The 22958-nt window shown below is 38.6% G+C and overlaps 1 protein-coding gene across 1 annotated transcript in view; it reads right to left on the reverse strand.

Annotated features, from left to right (window-relative positions):
- HCN1 (hyperpolarization activated cyclic nucleotide gated potassium channel 1) overlaps window positions 1–22958 on the reverse strand; it is a 371079-nt gene that overhangs the window by 3385 nt on the left and 344736 nt on the right. The window contains exon 7 of the mRNA XM_021077110.2: window positions 5183–5347. Coding sequence (XP_020932769.2) covers window positions 5183–5347 — 165 coding nt within the window. The remainder of the gene's footprint in view (window positions 1–5182; window positions 5348–22958) is intronic.

The following is a 22958-nucleotide window of genomic DNA, read 5'->3' on the forward strand; positions in this document are numbered from 1 at the left end:
AAAGAGAAATTAAGGAAACAATCCCATTTACCATAACATCAAAAAAAAAAAAAAAAACCCAAAAACCTAGGGATAAATCTACCTAAGGAGGCAAAAGACCTGTGTTCCAAAAACTATTAAGATGATGAAAGAAATTGAAAATAATACAAACAGATGGAAAGAAACACCATGTCCTTGGATTGGAAGAATCAATATTGTGAAAATGACTATATTACCCAAAAGAGTCTACAGATTTAATGTGATTTCTATCAAGTTACCAATGACATTTTTCACAGAACTAGAACAAATAATTTTAAAATGTGTATGGAAACACAAAAGATCCCAAATAGCCAAAGTAATCTAAAGAAAGAAAAATGAAGCTGGAGGAATCAGGCTCTCTGACATCAGACTACACTACAAAGACTCAGCCATCAAAAAAGTATGGTACTGGCACAAAAACAGAAATATAGATCAACTGAACATTATAGAAAGCCCAGAAATAAATTCATACACCTACGGTCAATTAATTTATGAGGCAAGAATATCCAATAAGTCTCTTCAATAAATGATGCTAGGAAAACTGGACAGCTACATGTAAAAGAATGAAATTAGGACACTCTCTAACACCATACACAAAAATAAATTCAAAATGGATTAAAGACCCAAATGGAAGACCAGATGCTTTAAAACTCCTAGAGGAAAACATAGGCAGAACACTCTGACATACATCACAGTAATATCTTTTTGGATCCTCCTCTACACTAATGGAAATAAAAACAAAATAAAATAAAATAAAACAAAATAAAATAAAAGCAAAAATTAAACTTAAGTCTATGAACAATAAATGTTGGAGAGGTGTGGAGAAAAAGGAACCCTCCTACACTGTTGGTGGGAATGTAAATTGGTACTATGGATAACAGAATGGAGGTTCCTTATAAGACTGAAAATACAGCTGCCATATGATCCTTCAGTCCCACTCCTGGGCATACATCTGGAGAAAACCATAATTAGAAAAGATACAAGTACTCACCTTTAGACACCAAATAGCAACGTGGCTCCTGCCTCTTATGTTTCCTGCATCTTTCTGATAAATCTTACCTTCTACACAAATCAAGCTGAAAAGTCTGTAATATGGCAAAAGCTATCTTACAGAAGAAATGGAGATATTTGCATGAGGGCTACCTTAGGAGAGAAAAGGGCATTTGGATCAGGATAGGCCTGAAATCAAGATTTCTCAAGAAAGGACAATGGAACTCTTTCTGTGACAGGAAATCTACCCAAAGCTTTAGGTAGAGTTATTTTATTTAATCCACAACTTTTTGAAGTAGATGTGCTCATTATCTCATTTCACCCAAAGGAGATTGGAACATAAGAAGGTTAAGAGTAATGTCCAAGAAAGCATGGTTAATAAGTGACAGAGCTGGGAAAGGAAATCAGTAGATGTGATCATAGATTTACCACAGACTATGAACCAGCCATATCTGTATCATGAGAGTGTTGGCTGGAAATGAAGTCTTCTGGGCTTTGCTCACTCTCTGAACCAGATGCTGCCTTTTACTATGATCCCCAGGTAATTCTTATATGCAGGTTTGAGAAGCAAAGGCCTTTACTTTTGACCAGTGCCCCCCCCCCCCCACCAGTGATTCTCTAACTTACCTGCATATTTTTCTTATTTCTGGAGCCTTAAAAGTTACTGATTTCCATCTGAACCCTAAGAACTAAATGGGAATAATCAGACATGGGTCCATATTTCAGTATTTTAAAAGCAAATTCCCCCCGGGGAATTCTTGATTTACAATGTTGTGAGTGTCTGTTCTTTCTTTCTTTCCTTTTTCCTTTTTTTTTTGAGCTCAAAGTAGGATCCTCAGTTCCCAAACCAGGGACTGAACCGTGAAAGTGCCTAATCCTAACCACTAGGCCACCGGGGAACTCTCTCCAGGGGATTCTTATGTGCAGCCAGACTGAGAACTATTTCATAACCTTTCCTCTTCTGAAAGACTGTTGTCAGGATCAAGGAGCATAACATATGGCAAGCTCTCTGATCCCTCTAGAACCTCAATAAGCATTACCCCTCCTTTCTGCCATTGTGTTTGGGGTGGTTTGCAACAAGAAGACATTCTCTGGCAAAACAACAATTAGAATCAACTGTAGGTTGGGAGTTCTTGCAGTAGCTCAGCTGAAACAAATCTGACTAGTATCCATGAGGATGGAGGTTTGATCCCTGGCCTTACTCAGTGGGTTAAGGATCCAGCATTGCTGTGAGCTGAGGTGTAGATTGTGAGATCTCCTGTTGCTGTGGCTGTGATGCAGACCAGGGGCTACAGCTCTGATTCGACTCCCAGCCTAGGAATCTCCATATGCCATGGGTGTGGCACTAAACACACAGACACACAGACACACACAGACACACAGACACACACTCACAAAGAATAAATTGCAGGTGGATGAGAGAGTGGAAATTCAATGACTTTTAATGATATCATCAATAAAATAATACCCAAGGAAATATGATAACTGGAAAGTAAATCTTTTTGCCATATAATTAAAGTATCACATGTAAAGTAAAAGGAAGAGGAGTTCCCTGGTAGTTCAGTGGGCTGAGGATCTAGCATTGTCACTGCTGTGGTGCCAGTTTAATCTCTGGCCCAGGACTTATAGGCACAGCCAAAAATAAATAAATAAATAAAGCAAGGAATGTTTTTGAATGGAAATGTATGCTATAATTTACTTGGCTGCTGGGAAAGGCCATCATTTTAAATGACTACCAAAATGAATAGTTACCTCTCTCCTTAAAGAATTTTCCTGATTTTCCAAAGAACAAAGACTTATATTAGGAGAAAATATAGTGCTTACTTAGCATATTTTCTTAACTAACTGTAGTATACAAAATCATAAACAATGGCCACAAAACTGAGAAGGATATTTCTTTGTGATATGTGAGCAGTCAACATTTCATAATCTCAGTATCTGGGACCTTGTAGAAAAATACTATAACTTTTGTTTTGTTTTGTTTTTTATTGCCACACCTGAGGCATATGGAAGTTCCCAGGCCACGGGTTGAATTGGAGCTGCAGCTGCTGGCCTACACCACAGTCATAGCAACACCAGATCCAAGCTGCAGCTCAAGGCAATGCCAGATATTTAACCCACTGAGCAAGGCCAGGGATCAAACCCACATCCTCATGGATACTAGTCAGATTCTTAACCCAGCGAGAGCCACAATGGGAACTTCCTTAGGAGAACTTTTTTTTTTTTTTTTTGGTCTTTTTGTCTTTCCTAGGGCCGCGCACGGCATATGGTGATTCCCAGGCTAGGAGTCTAATCAGAGCCGTAGCCACCGGCCTACGCCAGAGCCACAGCAATGCGGGATCCAAGCGGTGACTGCGACCTACACCACAGCTCATGGCAACGCCGGATCCTTAACCCACTGAGCAAGGCCAGGGGTTGAACCCTCAACCTCATGGTTCCTAGTTGGATTCATTAACCACTGTGCCACGACAGGAACTCCCCTTACTAGAATTTTTAATGCTAGAATCTTGTGAGGATTAAAAATGCAAATGCTGGTGGTGCTCACTAGCAATTTTATTGGCTACATTATTGACTCCAAACCATTTCATGCAAACTTTCTTATGAAAAATTTACTGCAGTAAGTTAGATGATAGTGATGCTCAATCAGATGAACAGAAATCCTCTTTTGAAATATCCTGATTTTGATGCTTTTGCTCAAGATGTCTAGCTGACTTAGGGAAAAACTCATATGCTCAGAAATGAGCCACTGGATCTACCATGAACACTCACATACCATGGAGAGGGAAGTTATCTTCAAATTAAGTAAAGATGTTTTCAGGTGTACTCACTTCTTTTCTAACCACTGTCTCCTGGACACTCCATCCTGTTACATCTCTAAGTTATCAGTATGACTTCTAGTATGTGTCTTATGTCTAATGGTAATGTCCAATACTACCTTTACCTCTCCTAACCTTATTTAAGATCCTTATGCAGTCTGCTATCCTACCACTATAGAAAAAAAGAAAGCTGTAAAGTACAGAAGAGAAGCTGATATAATCATACATCAATCAAAAGTCCTTACCTTTAATAAGAATGAAGCCGTTGAAGTACCTCTTTGTTTATTTTCCAGTGATTTCCCAACCCCATCTTTTGAGTTCATTGATTCCTTCATCCCTCCCTAACTCTCTTCAACAATATTCATTGTGTACTAGGTACTGTGAATGTAATAGTGAATTAGACATGATCTTTACATTCATAAAGCTTAGCGTTTAAAGAGCAATTTAAATAATTAAAGCAGTGCTGCGATGGAGGAACTTCCCAGGGATTTGGGGGAACATGTCTGGGGTACTCAGCCTATTAAGGGGGCAGAAGGTCATAGAAGGTTTCTACAGGGAAGTGTTGTCTAAACTGAGATGTGAAGGGCAGTCGAGTTCAGCAGGGAAAGGGGGCAGTGGAGGGCAGGGTAGGGGAGAAGGATCTGGGTGTGGAAAATGAATACATACCATCCTCTGACATAAGAATGTTCCAGCATATCTTGGGAAGTTAACAGCAAGAACAATATGATCTAACTTTACTATGGCGATTATTCAAATCTTAAACTAGTATAACTAATAAAGTTTAACTTGTATATTTTTATTGGAGAGCAGAGAAGGTTTTAAAATAAGTTGATGTTGGCGAAGTAAAGCATCTAAGTGGGCACTTCTATGAAGGCTTTTTCTGCTTGAGTCTGTATTACAAACATTCCAAAAAGTTCGTATTGAGACAATTAAAATGCACAAGTTTTCAATTCTTAACATAAAAATATATGTTGAGTTGATCCTTAAGAATTAAAAAAAAAACCTTATGATAAAATTTAGTTTGTAATGTAGACTCATATTATTGTATTTTTAGTTCTATTTTAATGCTATCTAGAATTCTTATCTTCTTTTTTACCTTAAGATTCAAATTGTTTTGGTATCACTGGGGAAATCGGATTGCGTGGCTAGTAAAAATAGAGATGAATAAACAAACCTAGAATACTTAGAAGAGAAAGTTAGATAAAGCCTCAGATCTTTCTAGAGGGGAGAGCTCATTGCTATTTCTAAGCTAACTAATAAGCGATCTATAAACTAGCATTTAGGGCTTATGATTGCATATATATAACAGTCTGCCAGATTAAAACTGAATTGTGCGCAAAGAAAACTAAGCAGAGTACCTATCCGATCTAGTCGGTCAATGGCAACTGTCTCAAAGGCTCTTCTCATCATTGGATATTCCTCCAGGACCTCATTGAAATTGTCCACAGAAAGTGAATAAAGACGACAATATGTATCAGCTCGAACACTAGCAGTGCGCCGTCCCTTGGTCAGCAGGCAAATCTCTATAAAAACAAGAAAGAAAGATTTGTTTGGTAATTTTTTTTAAAAGGCCATTAAAGCCTACCACAATTAAAAAGTCTCTTAACATGAGAAACCAATGATAAGCAATATTTCCATCTTCTGTTAACTAAAAGTATCCAATTGCTAATACTCAATCTTAGAAGTCTTTTTTTTAGAACAATTAAGGATTTTGGTTCAAAGAGAAGGCTGAAATAAATTTATCTTCCTCTAGCTCCATTCCAATATTCCTGAAGTAACAACAACAACCAAAGAAAATGCAGAAAAAAGAATAATAAATCCAAAATGTAGTTGAAACAGGAAAAAACAACACTCAGACAGAAGTTTTATGAATTTTGGAAGGCAGAGAGCAGATGGTTTTATATAGACAGAAACCAAAGTGAGCCCCCAAATCACTGGCTTAGAAAGTTCTATGATCAAGCAAAACTGGATTATAGGTTCAGATATATGCATTATAGGCATGCTTTACGTAGTCCACATATTCCCAATAAGATCAGTATAAAAATTATATTCCACATGCACAGAGGGCTTTTTATTTAAGTAATTTCCAAAGAAAATCCTTTATTGAAATTTTGAGTCCAATATATGGTAAGCAAACATTTGCAAATTTGGATTTTCTTATTAGCTAGCCAAATAAATGATAAAAGCAATGACTTTATATTTCATTTCCCAAAATTTATTCATGAAAATCCCGTAGACTTTACTTGTTTTTTTTTTTTTTTTTGCTTTTTAGGGCCATACCTGTGGCATATGGAAGTTCGCAGGCTAGGGGTTGAATCAGAGCTGTAGCTGCTGGTCTATACCACACCCAAAGCAACACCAGTTTCAAGCTGCATCTGTGACCTACACCACAGCTCGCGGCAACGCTGGATCCTTAAGCCACTGAGAGACGCCAGGGATCAAACAAACCCACGTCCTCATGAATGCTAGTCAGGTTCTTTTCTGCTGAGCCACAAGGGGAACTCCCATAATACCTACTTTTGTAGTACTTATATGTTGGTGATAAAAAGGAAAAGTTCTTTTTAATTAAGAATTCATTTAAATGCAATCTGGTAACAGTAATACAGAAAGCAGGTATGCTGGGAGTACTAAAGAAGTGCATCTGAACTAATCTTGCAATTGAGAGGATTTTAGGAAATGCTCCCTAAGCCACCAATTATGTTGCTATTGTTCATGCTGGCAAACATGTTTCAAATTTAATAAATGATATTGTGGTGGACCCAAGATGGAAGAGAAGGAAGACCCTGAGCTCACCTCCTCCCTTAGGCACACCCAAATCACTGCTATTTATCGATCAACTATTGATAAGAATGCATGAAGACTAGCAGAAAAGATCTTCTACAACTAAAGATATCATGAAGGAACCATAATGAGACAGGAAGGAGAGGTAGATGTACTGTATAGTCAAGACCCACATCCCTGGGTAGGTGACCCACAAACAAGAGGATAATCACAATTGCAGAGATTCCCCTTAAAGAGAGAGGGGTCTCAGCCCCACACGGGGCTCCCTGGCTTGGGGGTCCTGCACAGGAAGATGATCCCCAGAAAATCTGGCTTTAAGGCCAGTGGGGCTACATTCTGGAGAGCTAGAGGGTTGTAGGAGAGACTCTGCTCCTTAAAGGCACCTGTGAAACCTCACACCCTCCAACCAGCAGCACGGAAGCAGTCATTTGAAGGAGCCTGGGTCAGACTTACTTGCTGATTTTTAGAGCCTCCTAGATTGGCAGGAGGCAACTGGGACATACCCTGAGAACAAAGGTGCTGGTGGTAGCCAGTTTTAGGAGCTCATTATACCAGGAGAACACAGGTGCTGACAAGCACTGTTCTGGAGTCCTCCCTCTGCTCTCAATACCAGAACCCAGCCCCACCTACCAATGGGCTACCACCAGCCCCAGGACCCTCTAGGCCATGCATCCAGCCATGCTGGGACCCAACCTCTCCCACCAGCAGCCAGCAGCCTACATACTAGAAGGAATAAAAAGTATATTTTATGGGAGCTCCCTTTCTGGTGCAGCAGAAATAAACCCAGCTAGTATCCATGAGGATGCAGGTTCGATCCCTGGCCTTGCTTAGTGGGTTAAGGATCTGGCATTGCCATGAGCTGTGGTGTAGGTCGAAGATGCCAACGAAGATCATGCGTTGCTATAAGCTGTGGTGTAGGCCAGAAGCTGTAGCTTTGATTCGATCCCTAGCCTGGGAACTTCCATATGGCCCTGGTGTGGCCCTAAAAAGCATAAAAAAAAAAAAGAAGTACATTTTATGAGACAGAGGACTGGATCAACAAACTGGAAGACAGAGTAGTAAAAAAATCATTGGAGAATGAAAACCAGTGGTGTGGCAGAGTTTGTAGATTTGAAGTTTCTCTTTAGGGTGAACAGGTGGCAAGTTTATCCTCATAATTCCGTAAATGACAGAATGAGGAGGGCTGTACTCCAAGGTTACCAACACCTTACCTATTCTTTTGTTTGTTTGCTTGTTTGTTTTTTGTTTTGTCTTTTTAGGGCTGCACCCGCAGCATATGGAGGTTCCCAGGCTAGGGGTCAAATTGGAGCTGTTGCTGCCTGCCTAGGCCAGAGACAAAGCAACACTAGATCTGAGCCGCGTCTGCGATCTCCACCACAGCTCACGGCAACGCTGGATCCTTAACCCACTGAGTGAGGCCATGGATCAAATCTTCATCTGCATGGATTCCAGTTGGATTCATTACCACTGAGCTACGAAGGGAACTCCTCACCTTACCTATTCTAATTCTTTTCCTAATTCAATTGCTTTAGGGAAGAACCACTGGCTTTTTTCTCCCCTCAGGAAAATAAATGTCTTGTTACAGGCTGTTCTGCAATGTGGAGAGAGGTGTGGAGAGTCCCTTGTACCACATACAGACCTTCTATAAGTCACTGTTTTCCCCCTCACTTTTCAGTTGGCCGTTATCACACCATGTCTTAGCCAACAGCTTTTCTAGAGTTCCATCAGGAGATCTCTCTCCTTGGCCACAGCCCTCAGTTTATATATTCTAGGCCCCCTCTACTTTCCCTTCAGGTTTCATCTGTAAACACCAGGATAATTTAAAAAAAAAAAATTTTTTTTTTGTCTTAAACAGCAGAAGTGTATTTTCTCACAGTTCTGGAGGCTGGAGGTCCAAAATCTGGGAGACAGTATGGTTGGGTACTGGTGAGAGGTCTCTTCCTGGCTTGTAGATGCCATATTCTCATGTGACAGGGAGGGACAGAGAGAGCTCTCATCTCTTCCTTTAAGAATCTGGTCCCTAATCCCATCAGGAAGACCCTGCTCTCATCACCTCATCTAACTCTAAATAAAATACCATCAAATTGGGGGTTAGGAATTCAACTTATTAAATTTGGGAGGTGGGGAGGAGACACGGACATTCGGTCCATAACACCATTCCTCTCTTCCTGAAATACAGTTTCTCCAGCTCTTAAAAAACAAAAACAAAAACAAAAAACCCAGCTTTATTGAAGTATAAATGATATACCAAAGGAATACACATATGTATGTACACAATTTGATGAGTTTGGACATCTACATGTACCTCTGAAACCATCACTGTATCCCTGACCTACAAAAAATTTCTTAATTGCATGTTACAGAATACCTGAATAACACTGGCTTACCAAAAATAATTTATATTACAAAGCAAAAATCTGGGAGTAGGCAAGGCTAGGGGTGATTTAGCATCTCAGTGATGCTGAGACACTGTGTTAGCATGACTTTCTTTCTTGGCCAACCTCTCATAATCACAAATTGACACAGAAGAAACTACAAGCATTTATATCCTCATACAATAGCATCCAAAGAGAGGGAACGACTTGCCTTCTACATTTCTTTTTCTTTATTGTGAAGGCAAAACATAATATTCCCTTACTACTTTTAATTTGGTCTCTGTAAAAGGAGGAGGTAAAGACATGTATTGAAGGTTATCTTAAGTAAGAAATGGATTTTTATTTACTTTTATGTATGCTTAAAAATTATCTGAACACTTTTCATAAGAAGCAGATATTTCCTTGTTTTATATTTTAAAAAATGCATTTAAAAATTAGACAAAGTAGTTCCCTTCGTGGCTTAGTGGTTAACGAATCCAACTAGGATCCATTAGCATTCGGGTTTGATCCCTGGCCTTGCTCAGTGGGTTAAGGATCCGGCAATGCCATGAGGTGTGGTGCAGGTCCCAGATATAGCTCAGACATTGCTGTGGCTGTGGTATAGGCCAGCAGCAGCAGCTCCAATTCAACCCTTAGCTTGGGAACTTCCATATGCTGTGGGTGTGGCCCTTAAAAAAAAAAATAGAGAAAAATACAGCTGTCAATACTTTTAGTCATTTTGGAGATAGGGTAAAAATAGATTTATTTCTGCATAGATATACATGTATTCATGTTTTCTCTAAATTATCTTTGCAAGTGATTTTCTGGCTTCTATCACCTGGAGTCCTCATATGATGGATATACAATATATATAGTTACATGGAATAGATATATGACATGGTATAGATCCCCGTAACTAATGAATCAGTTCAATACCGCTTTTGGTAAGAAAAGAAATCTTCCCAAAGAATGCATTTAAATAATATTTCAAGCCTATATAAAAAGTGAATAATGTGCCATGAGAGCTTACCCTCAAATTTCCATATATTGCCAACTCAGTAAAACTTCAGAGATGTTTAATGTCCAGCAAATCTTGCTTCTTCACTAAATTTTATTTAAAATGTAATTCTTTACCTTTTGTGAGTTTTGGAATCAAAACTGTTAACTTCAATTTGGTTGACTTCTCGTCAACTAATGAAGTAGAGTGCTATTTTGGTGATTTTCTGCAGCAGTCATGATTACCTGCTGATTCAGCTGTATACACACACCCAATTTCTTACGTTATTTTAGATTTTTTTTTTTGGAGTAGTGTACAAAGTACTGGCTTGGGGGTTAGGAGTCCTAGGTTATAGTGTCAGATTGATTAATCTTGGCTGGGAAGATCTGGGCCAACACTTACATTCTCTGAACCTTCTTCTATTCATCTGTAAAATGTAAAATTCAATTACGTCTCTAGAGTTTTATCAACACTTAATCCATAACTTTAGACTTAGGTCATATTTTATACTAAAGTTCCATTGATTTTTATATCTTTAGTGCTTCCATGGCATTTAGTACGTGCCTAATGTTTGCTGAATTGAATCACTGAACAAAATAGCAACATTTTCTACAAAATGTGTTTCAATCACCCATGAAAAAACTAAGGGCTAAATATAGATTACACCAGCAAAGTCCTTTCCAAAGTTATCTAATGCTGTGTTCATTCCCAACATTTCAGCCATTATCTCTCAGCATCTCCTCAATAATTTCCAAGTGAGAAATAGAACAAATGAGTGTATATTCATGAGAGCAGAAATAGTCACTGGTCAGTGTGAAAAACAATTCAAATACTTCCTTCTTTTAATGGCTCCATAATTTTTGTTTCCATCATGAACAGAAATTAACAATGCCACACACTTAGCAATGAGAAAAAGTAAGCATGATCATAGCAGTTTTAGATTTTATGAACTGAATTTCCAGATTTAATATAAATTAATTTCTCTTGATATTAAGTTTTTCGGGAATTACTTATTGACTAAAGAGAGTCATGAGTTAGTGTTACAGACTGAGTTTCTGAGTATTTACTTTGTGTGTGTGTGCGCATGCATGAGTGTTTGTGGGCAAAGCTCAGAGGGAGAAAAACAATTTAGTCATCTCATACTATCCTTTAGGTTCCTTAGAAATTGTATATATATTAGTATATCACTATTTTTGTTTCCTTGTACTATGTTTTCGAATTGTTTCTTAACTATTGACCTTATCTCCCTAGCTAATTAGGACATTTTAAAGACAACCATACAGTCGCATTAATTTTTTTATTATTTTTTTCTTTTTTGCTTTTTAGGACCACACCGTGGCATGTGGAGGTTCCCAGACTAGAGGTCCAATCAGAGCTGTAGCTGCTGGCTTACACCACACAGTTCATGGCAACACCGGATCCCCGACCCACTGAGGGAGGCCAAGGATCGAACCCGCATCCTCATGGATACTAGTCAGATTCGTTTCTGCTGCACTACAATGAGAACTTCCAGTAACATTATTTTATCCCTCATAGTGACTGCAACTTTCAGTTCCTAACTCAGACAAACTTGTTTTAAAAGGCTTATGAATACATGAATGATAATGGGCAAACCAGAGGCTGACATTAAGTTCTAGTTTTTTCTGTTTTTTGTTTTTGTTTTTTTGGTCTTTTGTCTTTTTTGAGGGCCGCACCACAGCATATGGAGGTTTCCAGGCTAGGAGTCTAATCAGAGCTGTAGCCGCTGGCCTATGCCACAGCCACAGCAACACCAGATCTGAGCCGCGTCTGTGACCTCCACCACAATTCACAGCAACAACTGATCCTTAACCCACTGAGCAAGGCCAGGGATCAAACCCGCAACCTCATGGTTCCTGGTTGGATTCGTTTCCGCTGCGCCACAATGGGAACTCCTAAGTCCTAGTTTTAAGTTTTAGATAAAATAATATTGGTTCGCCTGATGGGTATATCTCCCCTTTGTAACAGAACTTGCCAAATATTTTATGTACTTTCTTCTTCTTCTTCTTTTTCTTTTTTGTCTTTTTAGGGCCACACCCTCGGCATGTGTAGGTTCCCAGGCTAGGGGTCCAATCGGAGCTGTAGCCGAGAGCGTACACCACAGCCACAGCAATGCAGGATCCGAGCTGAATCTGAGACCTACACCACAGCTCATGGCAATGCTGGATCCTTAACCCACTGAGCAAGGCCAGGGATCGAAACTGCGTCCTCATGGTTGCTAGCCAGGTTTGTTAACCACTGAGCAATGACGGAATTCCAACTTTATGTACTTTCTTTAAGGAGCACAATATATTTTTGAGATTTTTGTTCAATGAATACAATGAAGAAAGTATCTATAATATTTGGTAATACTGTCTTCCATATTCTTACTCATCAGATAGGCAACTAACTTTCTTTTGGGTGCTCAGATTGACTTCACAAGAAAAATAAAATAAAATATAAAACTAAATAAAATTGAGCTCCTGAAGAACAATCTGAGTGCAGCTTACAAATGTAACCTTTTTAGATTTTGGCATACTTTGGCATATTTTCTAGACTCTGTTGGTTGTTTCAATCTTTCTGCTTTTTGTACCTTGTCTGTTTACTCTCTGAGAACTCAACTAGGAATTTCCTAGTGGTGCAATCATAGCTTTAAAAATCTTACTGCAAATTTGTTCCTTCATCTGGATACAAATTTCTAAATGATAATTAAGTTCACAAGTAATGGGGACTTGGCCTGTTAATTTTTTAAATTAAAAATTTTTTTTTTTTTTTTTTTTTTTTGTCTTTTTGTCTTTTTAGGGCCACACCTGCAGCACATGGAAGTTCCCAGGCTAGGGGTCCAATCAGAGCTACAGCTGCCAGCCTACACCAGAGCCATGGCAATGTGGGATCTGAGCCACGTTTGCGACCTACACCACAGCTCACAGCAACGCCATATCCTTAACCCACTGAGAGAGGCCAGGGATCGAACCCGAAACCTCATAGTTACTAGTCAGATTTGTTTCTGCTGCCCCATGATGGGAACTCCAAGGCCTGTTAATTTTAATTCTGCATGATTTCTCCTGTTTTTCTTTATGAGTTATTTTCTTTACAAGGTATGTTATTTCACTTACCCAAGAGGGGAAACTAAGAGTCATGCAACCTATTATAGGAATATTAGAAATCTGTTTCCAATTTCAACACCATAAGAAGTGTGTCTCAGGAGATTAAATTTGGCCTACCACACACTACATATATATGCTTTTAATAATCCTTAAGGTATGAGATATATCAATCACCCAATGCTATTTTTGCTGACATTAGTTAACCCTGATTATAAACATTTTTGCCACTTGACATTACTGTCACCTATACAAATAATCATTTTATAAGTCAGAACAAATAGCCTCAAGAATTTTTCAGCTCAGTAATATTTCTTTGACCTCTAAAACAGAGCTTGACATTGCAGTAACACAGAGTCAATCATGAATTTACAGAAAAAAAATTGTATGGCAATGAAAAGTGTTTACCTGAGTTTCTAGAATTCATGGGAACATTTGTTCTTGGCTGCTCAGTAACCTAAACAAAAGCCGCTTTCTTTTTTTGTACACAATATGACAAAATAAAATTAATTCCCTATTGTGTATCAAAATACAAATTTCCTAGAAATTACCTAGACTTCTAATCCAGTGTCTCATAATAATGTGCTAGAGGAAATATCACTTTTTACTTTCCTATTTGTATTTGTAATATTTTCATATCTATACTAGTGAACTAGTAAAATATTACCTCTTATGGCATAGGATAGGGTACTACCTCACTTAAATAAATTTGCATATCGAGCATGGCTAATAGAAGCACTTTAAATGTCAAATGGATCTGAATAAGGATCTAAAAAATTCAGAGTTGAATAACACATAAAATAAATGTAAATTTTGTAGTATTTGATGTATTTTGAAAATTTTCACATTTTTTATATTTTCCTGAAACAGAGATTAGATATAACATATTTCCAAATACAGGTATTATATTATAGTGCATTATATATGGATAAATTTTGTATCATGATAAATATTCTAATAAACAGAATACCCAATTTTGCTTTCTTTCTAAGATTATTTCAATTCCCAGAGACACGGTCATACCTGCGCTCTTGTTAGTGTCCTCTACGAATGCTTGTGCTGTCATTTATGATTATGTAGTTAACTAAAGTTATTGCTTTGTCAGAGTAACCGTAGATCTCCCCATATGTTTGGTCAAGTTACTTCTCTTAACTTGGAGTTATTTCTCTTAATACAGGAATAGGGTGATCATCTGGGGCTCTGAGTATTGACTCAAGTAGCAGCACTTCAGACAAGCAATGCCCTGGCAAAAGAGTTATGTGGTTTACTTAAAAACAGTGCCTATAAAATGCCCAGTACAAGCCTAGTACAGTATGGACACTCTTACAACATGACTTTCCTTCCTTTTTCCTTGATGTTCCTTCTCTTTGGAGTTTTTCCAGCGATTTTGGCTCTACCTGCCAGAACCAAGGAAAATTGATGCTTCTTCTATCAAGTTACTCTTCAAATTTGTGAAATATAGCTATCATCTCCCACACCCTCTACCTTCTTGTAAACAGTCTGAGTCTTTAGACTTGTCTCAAGTACGATGGCTTCATATGATGAACACCTTTCCTTAATCACCCCAGGGAGAATTCACATTTGTGCCTCTAGCCTACTTCGATCCTTTTCCCATTAGGCACACTGTTGAATTTATTTGTTTATATGATTTTTCTCAGTGCTAAACTAAAAGGTATTTAATGAAAAGCACAACAATCACGTTCGCAATGTCTAGCACTTACCATAGATTTAGCACACAATTATCACTTGGTTCACAAAATAAGGAATGAACGAGTCAGTTGAGGAGAAGCAGCATAATTTACACCAGATTGGAAACTTCCTTCATAAAACAAGGTGCTCACACTTGAACACAACATCCCAAATAGCCACTGGATCTTTTTGAGGAGTGTTGGTACTAGGCACCAGATGATGCTACATTGTGCTTATCCTTTATCTGGTTTCATTGATTATAAGCACATTTATGACATGGTTGTTTCATTCTGCTGGCTATGTGCAATGTTCCATTAAGGTTTATCCTTTTTGTTTAACCTTTCTTGCTCTCCCCTTCCTTAGGATGTCTGTGTCTCTAAAATCTAATGAGGAGTTCCCATTGTGGCTCAGCGGGTTAAGAACCTGACATAGTGTCTGTGAGGATGTGGGTTCCATCCCAGCCCTGCTCAGTGGGTTAAGGATCCAGCAAGCTGCAGCACAGGTTACAGATGTGACTCCCATCCAGCATTGCAGTTCTGTGGGATAGACCTGCAGCTGCAGCTCTGATTCGACCCCTAGCTTGGGAACTTCCATATGCCACAGGAATGGCCATAAAAAAGAAGAAAAAAAATCTAATGGGATTTCTTCAACTGCCTAATGTCTGCATAAAATCAATATTTTTATGATTTAATAAACAACATTATACATAACCTGATATCTCCTATACATTGATATTACTTGTCATTGGCAAGTTAAAATACTTTATGGACTGTCTCAGTGATCTTCAGAATATCCTCTGGGTAGATAAGAAACAATCACTGCTAGTCCCATGTTAGCCCATGTGATACACAGAAGATTAAAGGGGATGTTAGGTGCTTGGAACAAAAAGTCACATAAAAATATCAAAGCTAAGAATATTAAGACCACAGTTTTCCTGCTTCTATCCATCTTTAAAAATCCATCAGACCACTCCAAATCTTTCCTTTTGATTTTAAATCTGCCAGCACTCAATTCTTTAAAAGTTAATCAAACACTTTGAATTATAAATGCCTTTTAAAACAGCCAGCTTCTTAAAAATTCATCAAATGATTTTGGCTCTTAGATACCTCAAGAGTGTTTTTTGAAGTAATATCTTGACAGCTGTTTTCCTATGTGCTTTAATATAAAATGAAAAAAAAAGGACAGTAGAAATAATAGTCTAAATAGAAAATACACTCACTAGATGTTTATGAGGTGAGTCAACTATAGCAAAAAAGTTGTTTGTCTCCAAAATTTTGTCTTTCTTCTCTCTCACACACACAGCACACATACACATGTGAATGATACATAGGGATTTAAATACACATTTTTCATGGTTTATTGAATGTAAAAATCAGTGATGAACTGATTCACACTGGATTCTTTAGTACAGTGTTTCCCACATTTTAAAATGCATAATGATAACTTTATGCATATTGGTGTCTTGCTAAGAAGCAGATTAGGATTTAGTAAGTCTGGGAGTGGGGCCTGGGACTGAATTTCTAACAAGTTCTTAGGTAATGCCAATGATGGAATTCTTGGGGAAATGAATTCTAAATGTTAGATTTACAGCTAAAACAGGGGTCTTCGTATAAGATAACTTGGGAAAAGGTGGTGAAAAGAAATGGAAATTAAGGGATAGTATGAATTCAAGTCAATGAATGATTCCCTTGTACCAGCATACTGGGGTAAACTAAATATAAAAGAAATGCAAGACACTAATCCTGCCTTAAAATTTTTATAATTAATTAGAAATTCAAGCACAATATATAACAAAAGTTTGAGCATAATTCCAAAGCTAAATTGTCTGCTAGTGCCTTTAAAGTTTATAAAAATCTAAAAATCCAGGTAATACATAGTTTTTCGCAGTATGTTTCGTGTATCTTTGGTGGCATGAAAGGCCTTACTTAGGCTCTGAAAGGAGTAGGGGGATTGCACTGTTCAGGCCATGAGGATGGAGAGGACAGGGAAAAAGGAAGTGGAGGGGAAACAAAAGACATTGGAATGAAATAATCATGAGCGCAAGTTCAGAGAAGAGTTTGTAAGGAGGTTTTCATGGAATTGCAAAAAAAGCAGCTAAGCAGCTTCATAGGATGGTAAGACTTTGATGAGGCATAGAGAATACCCCTCCACATGAAGCAGGATACTAAGGTAGTCAGGGTAGGAGCATGGGCTTTGATGCATTCTTTGATGTGGCTATTGATTAACATTTGTGGCTTAAGGGCTCCAGGGAGTAACATCCCCATAGGTTTTGTTTACTACGGGGAGTGCACCTATGCCCAGATGGATCTTAATCCCTAATTCCCTGTGACAGTTTATGGGAAGAAAAGGGTAAAGAAACCATGAGACCTACAGGATATTTCCACCCTTAAAGCCCCTGTTGGATAAAGACTGATATAGGCAATTGAGCAAGGCCAGTGGGAGAAAACCATATCTTTCTGGACCACACGTTTGTACCCCCCCCCATCTTTAAGGGATATAAACCCCTATAGGACAATAGAGAGCTGGGTGCAGAGGCGGGGTGGTGGTTCTTCTCCCCCCTCCCAACAGCCCTGGGAGCTATTTGCTTTCCTTTAATAAAGACTTTGCTTGCTTGCTGCCTGTGTGTTGACGGAGTGCATTCTTCGACTACGTTCGAACAAGAACCCGGATTCTGGTAACATCTTTCCAGCATCACACAGATAAGAAGTTTGGTCTTGACCCACAACGGTGTTGCACTTAAGGAAGTATTATTGTCTTAGGAAAGGAGACTGTAGGAAAGAGTGGGGAGTTCTAGCTCATTAGACCTCTTGCTATATATGGGAAAGGCACTCATCCTTTCTTTCTCTTGAAGGCAAATTTATTCTCCTTCAAATCTTTCGTTTTATGACACAAGAATATTAATTTATAGTTGGTTTGTAAAATGAACTAAAAGGGAGGTTCTTACCAGTTAAAATAAATATTTTAAAGTAGTTTTGATAATAATTTTGGTTACAAGGTGATGGAGATTTGCCTGAAATAAAGCTGTAGCATCCAGAAGTGATCTCTTTCAAGAATCCCTGTGAAATGAAGCTTCAGAAGAACCAGAAAGGTGGTGAGGCACCCACAATTTTGAACCTAGATTAAAGGAAAACCACTAAAGGTATCTGTCCTATGTTTAAAGATTAGATGAAAAGTTACTTTGGAAAAAAATCAAGCAAAATGTTGGCATCCAGGAGTTCCCACTGTGGTGCAGTGGGTTAAGGATCCAGCAGTGTTGTAGCTGAGGCTTGGATTCAATCCCTGGCCCAGGAAGCTCCATGTTTCATGGGTGTGGCCAAAACGAACGAACAAACAAATATTGGCATCCAGAGAAAATCTCATTTTGCAAAAATCTTCCTGATATTAAGCCAAAAGCTCCTTTTTATCAAATTGGTTAAAAGCAGTATTTATTTGTGTGTATAGGTTGGTAAGCTTTTATTATATGACTCTGACTGTCTGTGATAACTGATTCCAAGACTGATACCTATCTCAAAGACGGTAAGCTGTAACCTGTAATCTGCAACCTGGTCAGCAGCCCATGGAATGGCCTGGCCTGAGAATTCTTCCTAATGGGGATGATTGATATTGGATTGTGACTAATAGACCTAATTATACCTTCTCATGAGGAGGCTGAAAGTAAGGAACGAACAGCTGGAAAAGTCAGAGAATGCATAGGGAATGGTGTGTCCCTTAAGTGGTCCTTGGGCCACTGGAATCACTGTGGTTTCCAGAGGGGCGTTCCCACTTGCCAGTGTGGCCTCTGACTGTACTGAGGTGGTTTGCTGGTTTTCTTTCTTCATGTGCTCCCTTAGAACAGACTGTCACTTTAGCTAACCTGAGGTTGGCTCTGTGCCATTCAGCTTGAAAGTGCCTGACTTATCCATATCTCCATCCATGACCTCTTTCTAGATGTTCACAGTCATCCTTTGTGTTAAAAGCCTCCCTCTACCTTTTCTCTTCATTCTCTCTCTTGAGCGACTACCAAGAGTTCTTTGAGTTCTCCAAGTCCAGTATGTGTGTAGCCAGAGAGAGGTCTTGAAATGAGTTGAAAACTAATACCCAACATATGGAGTTTTATTTTCTATTTCTGAGTAATCCAAAGTATCAATAGAGAGGCCAGCTGGAAATTTTTTTGTGCAAGGTAACAGCAAAAATATATTAGGCAAAAAAGAAATCCTACTATATTTCCCCACCAAAACAACAGGCACGTTCACAAATTAATCCTAACAAAAGTAAATATCTGTTTGTCATTTCCCTCTTCAAGAAATATCATTCTATATGACAACAAATGAGCAAATTTTTTTTTTTTTTTTGGCCACACGCAGGGCATGTGGAAGTTCCCAGGTCAGGGATTGAACCTGTGCCACAGCAGTGAGTGAACACAGCTGCTGAAGTGATAACACCTGATCTTTAAACCCACTGTGCCACAGGAGAATTCCCAAATGAGCAAAGTTAAGGTAACAATTACAGTCATAAAAATGACTAACGTTTTAGGGAGTTTCCCTTGTGGCTCAGCAGTAATGAACCCAACTTGCATCCATGAGGATGTGAGTTCAATTCCCGGCTTCACCCATTGGGTTAAGGATCCAGTGCTGCTGTGGTGTAGGTCGCAGACATGGCTCAGTTCCTGAGTTGCTGTGGCTGTGGTGTAGGCCAGCAGCTGCAGCTCTGATTTGACATCTAGCCTGGGAACTTCCATATGCTGCAAGTGCAGCTCTAAAACACACAAAAAAAGACTGACATTTTGAGTTTTTGAGTTTAAAAGTTGTGTATAGGCTTAAGTATGCACTGTGAAAAATAATCTACATCAGTAATTAATTGGTTTAGTTAGTAGCATGTATTAGTTGATAGAGGCAAATGCATTAAAGGGATAATAATAAGAAAATATATTTTATTGAATGTTTTTACTTGCATTATCTTATTCAGAAGGAGCTGAATTTGGAAGAAAGGCTAGATTTGAAATGAAAGGTTATATCTGGAGTCCTACAGGCAAATCCAACCATCACAGTTTTCACATTTTAAAAGCTTTGTAAAACCATAAATAAACCAAATAATGAATACATGACAGAGGCTATCTGTAGTCCCCAAAGCCTTAAAATTATTTACTATTTGACTCTACAGAAAAATTTGGTCAATCCCTAGGTTAAACAGATTATTCTCCCTTGCACATAGGTGAGCTTTGGTATATCTTAACTTAGCCAACAAAATCTGGAAGGAGTAGAAATCAGTGGGCTAAAGAATGCCATTTCCAGAGTTCCCGTTGTTGCACAGTAGAAACGAATCCAACTAGGAACCATGAGGTTGTTGGTTCGATTCCTGGCCTCACTCAGTGAGTTAAGGATCCGGTGCTGCCGTGAGCTGTGGTGTAGGTTGCAGATGCAGCTTCGATCCTGCGTTGCTGTGGCTGTGGCGTGGGCTGGCGGCTGTAGCTCTGATTTGACCCCTAGCCTGGGAACCTCTATATGCTGAGGGTGCAGCCCTGAAAAGCCAAAAGGAAAAAAAAAAAATGCCATTTGCAGCAACATGGATGGACCTAGAAATTATCATACTAAGGGAAGTTAGTCTGACAGTGAAAGACAAATATCACATAATACCACTTATATGTGGAATCTGAAGAATGGGATACAAATGAACTTATTTGTAAATAGAAGCAGGCTCACAGACTTTGAAAAACTTATGGTTACCAAAGGGGACAGGGTGTGGGGATGCTTGGACTGGGAGCTGGGGATTGGCATATGCACACTGAGGTATGTGTAATGATTGGCTGTATAGCACAAAGAACTGTACTCAGTGTTCTGTAATAATCTATGTGGGAAAAGAATCTGAAAGAGAATGGATGTGTGTACATATACAACTGAATCATTTTGTTGTAAAATAGAAATTATCACAACCTTATAAATCAACTATATTTCAATAAAACTTTTAAAAAATTTAAGATGTATGAACCACGTTTTAGCTTGTTATTTTAAGAAGAGTGAACTGAAGAATTGTGTCAAATGCCCCAACAGTTCATCCAAACTTCATTTTTAAATATTCTTCCCTGACCTGCTTGGTCAGTATGATAGATGGACACCAGGAAACGCTCCCACTAGAGATGGTCTGGCTCTCATCCTGGAGAACAGCTTTATAAACCTGAGATGTGATTCCATCCTTTTCAAGCCTTATCTAACAACAGCTTCACTTAACCAGATACTCACTCAACCAGCATTTTCTTCTCAAGTTTGCAGAGGCATTTAGGGCAGGAGTTTATATTTAAAGAGATAAAAGTGACCAAAAGGGCTAATTTTTATTACTTTGATAAGGTTTTTATTGTGAAATATTTTAAATATATAAAAAAGAAGAACAGTGTAATAGCATACTATTAAATACTATTAGGATAGATAGTATAATATTACAGTCTAATAAACTTGTACAATAGTGTAAATAATAACAGTAAAATAACCCCTCATATGTTCATCACCCAGATTAAATAATTACTGACTCACAGCTAAACTATTTTACTGACGCCTAATACATTCCCCCTCCTTTATCACTTTGAAGTAAGTTGCAAATATATTAATTCAACTAGAAAATTCCCACATGCATTACTGACATATGAATAATCTTTTGATGTAAATACTCGCCATAATAGAAAATAATTTCTTCTGTTTTTTTTTTTTTTTTTTTTTGGTTTTTTTAAGGGCCGTACCTGTGGCATATGGAGGTTCCCAGGCTAGGGGTCTATTCGGAGCTGTGCCTGCTGGCCTACACCACAGCCACAGCAACGCAGGATCCGAACTGCATCTGAGACCTATGCCACAGTTCATGGCAACGTCAGATGAGTGAGGCCAGGGATCGAACCCTCAATCTCATGGTTCCCAGTTGGATTCGTCAACCACTGCACCATGACGGGAACTCCAGAAAATAATATCTTAATAATACCAAGCATTCATTCACTTTTTGAATTTCTAGACTGAAAGAAATTTTGTACTGAGCAACAGCCCCAGCAACATACTGATTGTCATGGCAATGACTGATTCCCTGAGTAGATGGGTGAGTAATCCGTGTTAGCCCAATTTAAAAAGGTGCAATGCTGAGGCGATACCTACCTGTGAAAAACCCTTACCTAGAAACTGTTTTGTTTGTTTGTTTTCTGTTTTTTTTTTTTTTTGTTGTTGTTGTTGTTCTCAATACATTTACAACTATCTGAAATTGTCTTACTTATTGATTTGTCAGGAGACATGTTTCTACAATCTTTTCTTAGCTCTCGGTTTCTATTTTCTATGCTGAAAACTCCACTTTGTCCTGCTTTACTTTATTCCATCTTCCCGCTTGAAAAACAGTAGCAGTGCTGGTAAATGACTTAAGCTTAAGAACAAAGACCTAAAGGCATAAGTTATTCATGTGGTCAGCTGAATGAGGACATAATGCGTTGGTCTAGGCATGCCGGACCTGTGCAGATAGGCACGCTGTTTGTGCAGCATGATATGTCCTCTAAAGAATGAGAGGAAGATGAGCCTCACGGCCCCAAGGGGTTTATGAGGGGTCGTTAGCAGGATATGCATTAGCAAGGAGAACCGAGGTGCAAACCTAGGCATGCGGGGTTGCTGCAGATAGGCAGGCTGTGTGTAGAAGCACAATGGTGATTCTCTACATGCTAAGCATAGATAGCTGATGCCAAGAGCTTCCTCAGTGCTAATGATTGTTAAATGCCTAAAGGTCAGAATAAAAGCTTAATCAGCTACCGACTATGTGACTCTTAAAATAATAATAAAAAACCTATATCCTGCACCTATAGACCCTGCCTCACTTGACGTAATTCTAAAGAACACAATAAAAGCAGTGTGGTTTCTTGAGGTGGCTGGCGCGCCTGATCCCTGAGACCTTGAGTCCCCTGGTTCCCACCTTTAATTAAGACAAATGTTTCTGTGTCTTGTTTTATGTTAACTTTTTCTTAAGTTCCACAGCACCCATTCTTCAGCCCTCACCTGCTGAGCTGGTCTGGCATTGATTCATTTCCTTTTTTTATTATCTCAATGCAAATGTAAGCTGCAGGAAGGCAGGCTATTGCTTTTCTTCCTCACTACTCTATTGTCATTACCTACAACAGGAACTGAACACTTTGCAGTTGTTCTAAATAGATTTGCTGAGGAAAGAATGAGTAATTTAATGAAATTGTTACGATATATTTAGATATTATGGATCAGTAACATTA

The sequence above is a fragment of the Sus scrofa genome, chromosome 16, assembly GCF_054392235.1.
Source record: "Sus scrofa isolate SSC_HxYL_T2T_F1_AM1 chromosome 16, Sscrofa_HxYL_maternal_Yorkshire_Landrace_v2.0, whole genome shotgun sequence".
NCBI lineage: Eukaryota > Metazoa > Chordata > Mammalia > Artiodactyla > Suidae > Sus > Sus scrofa.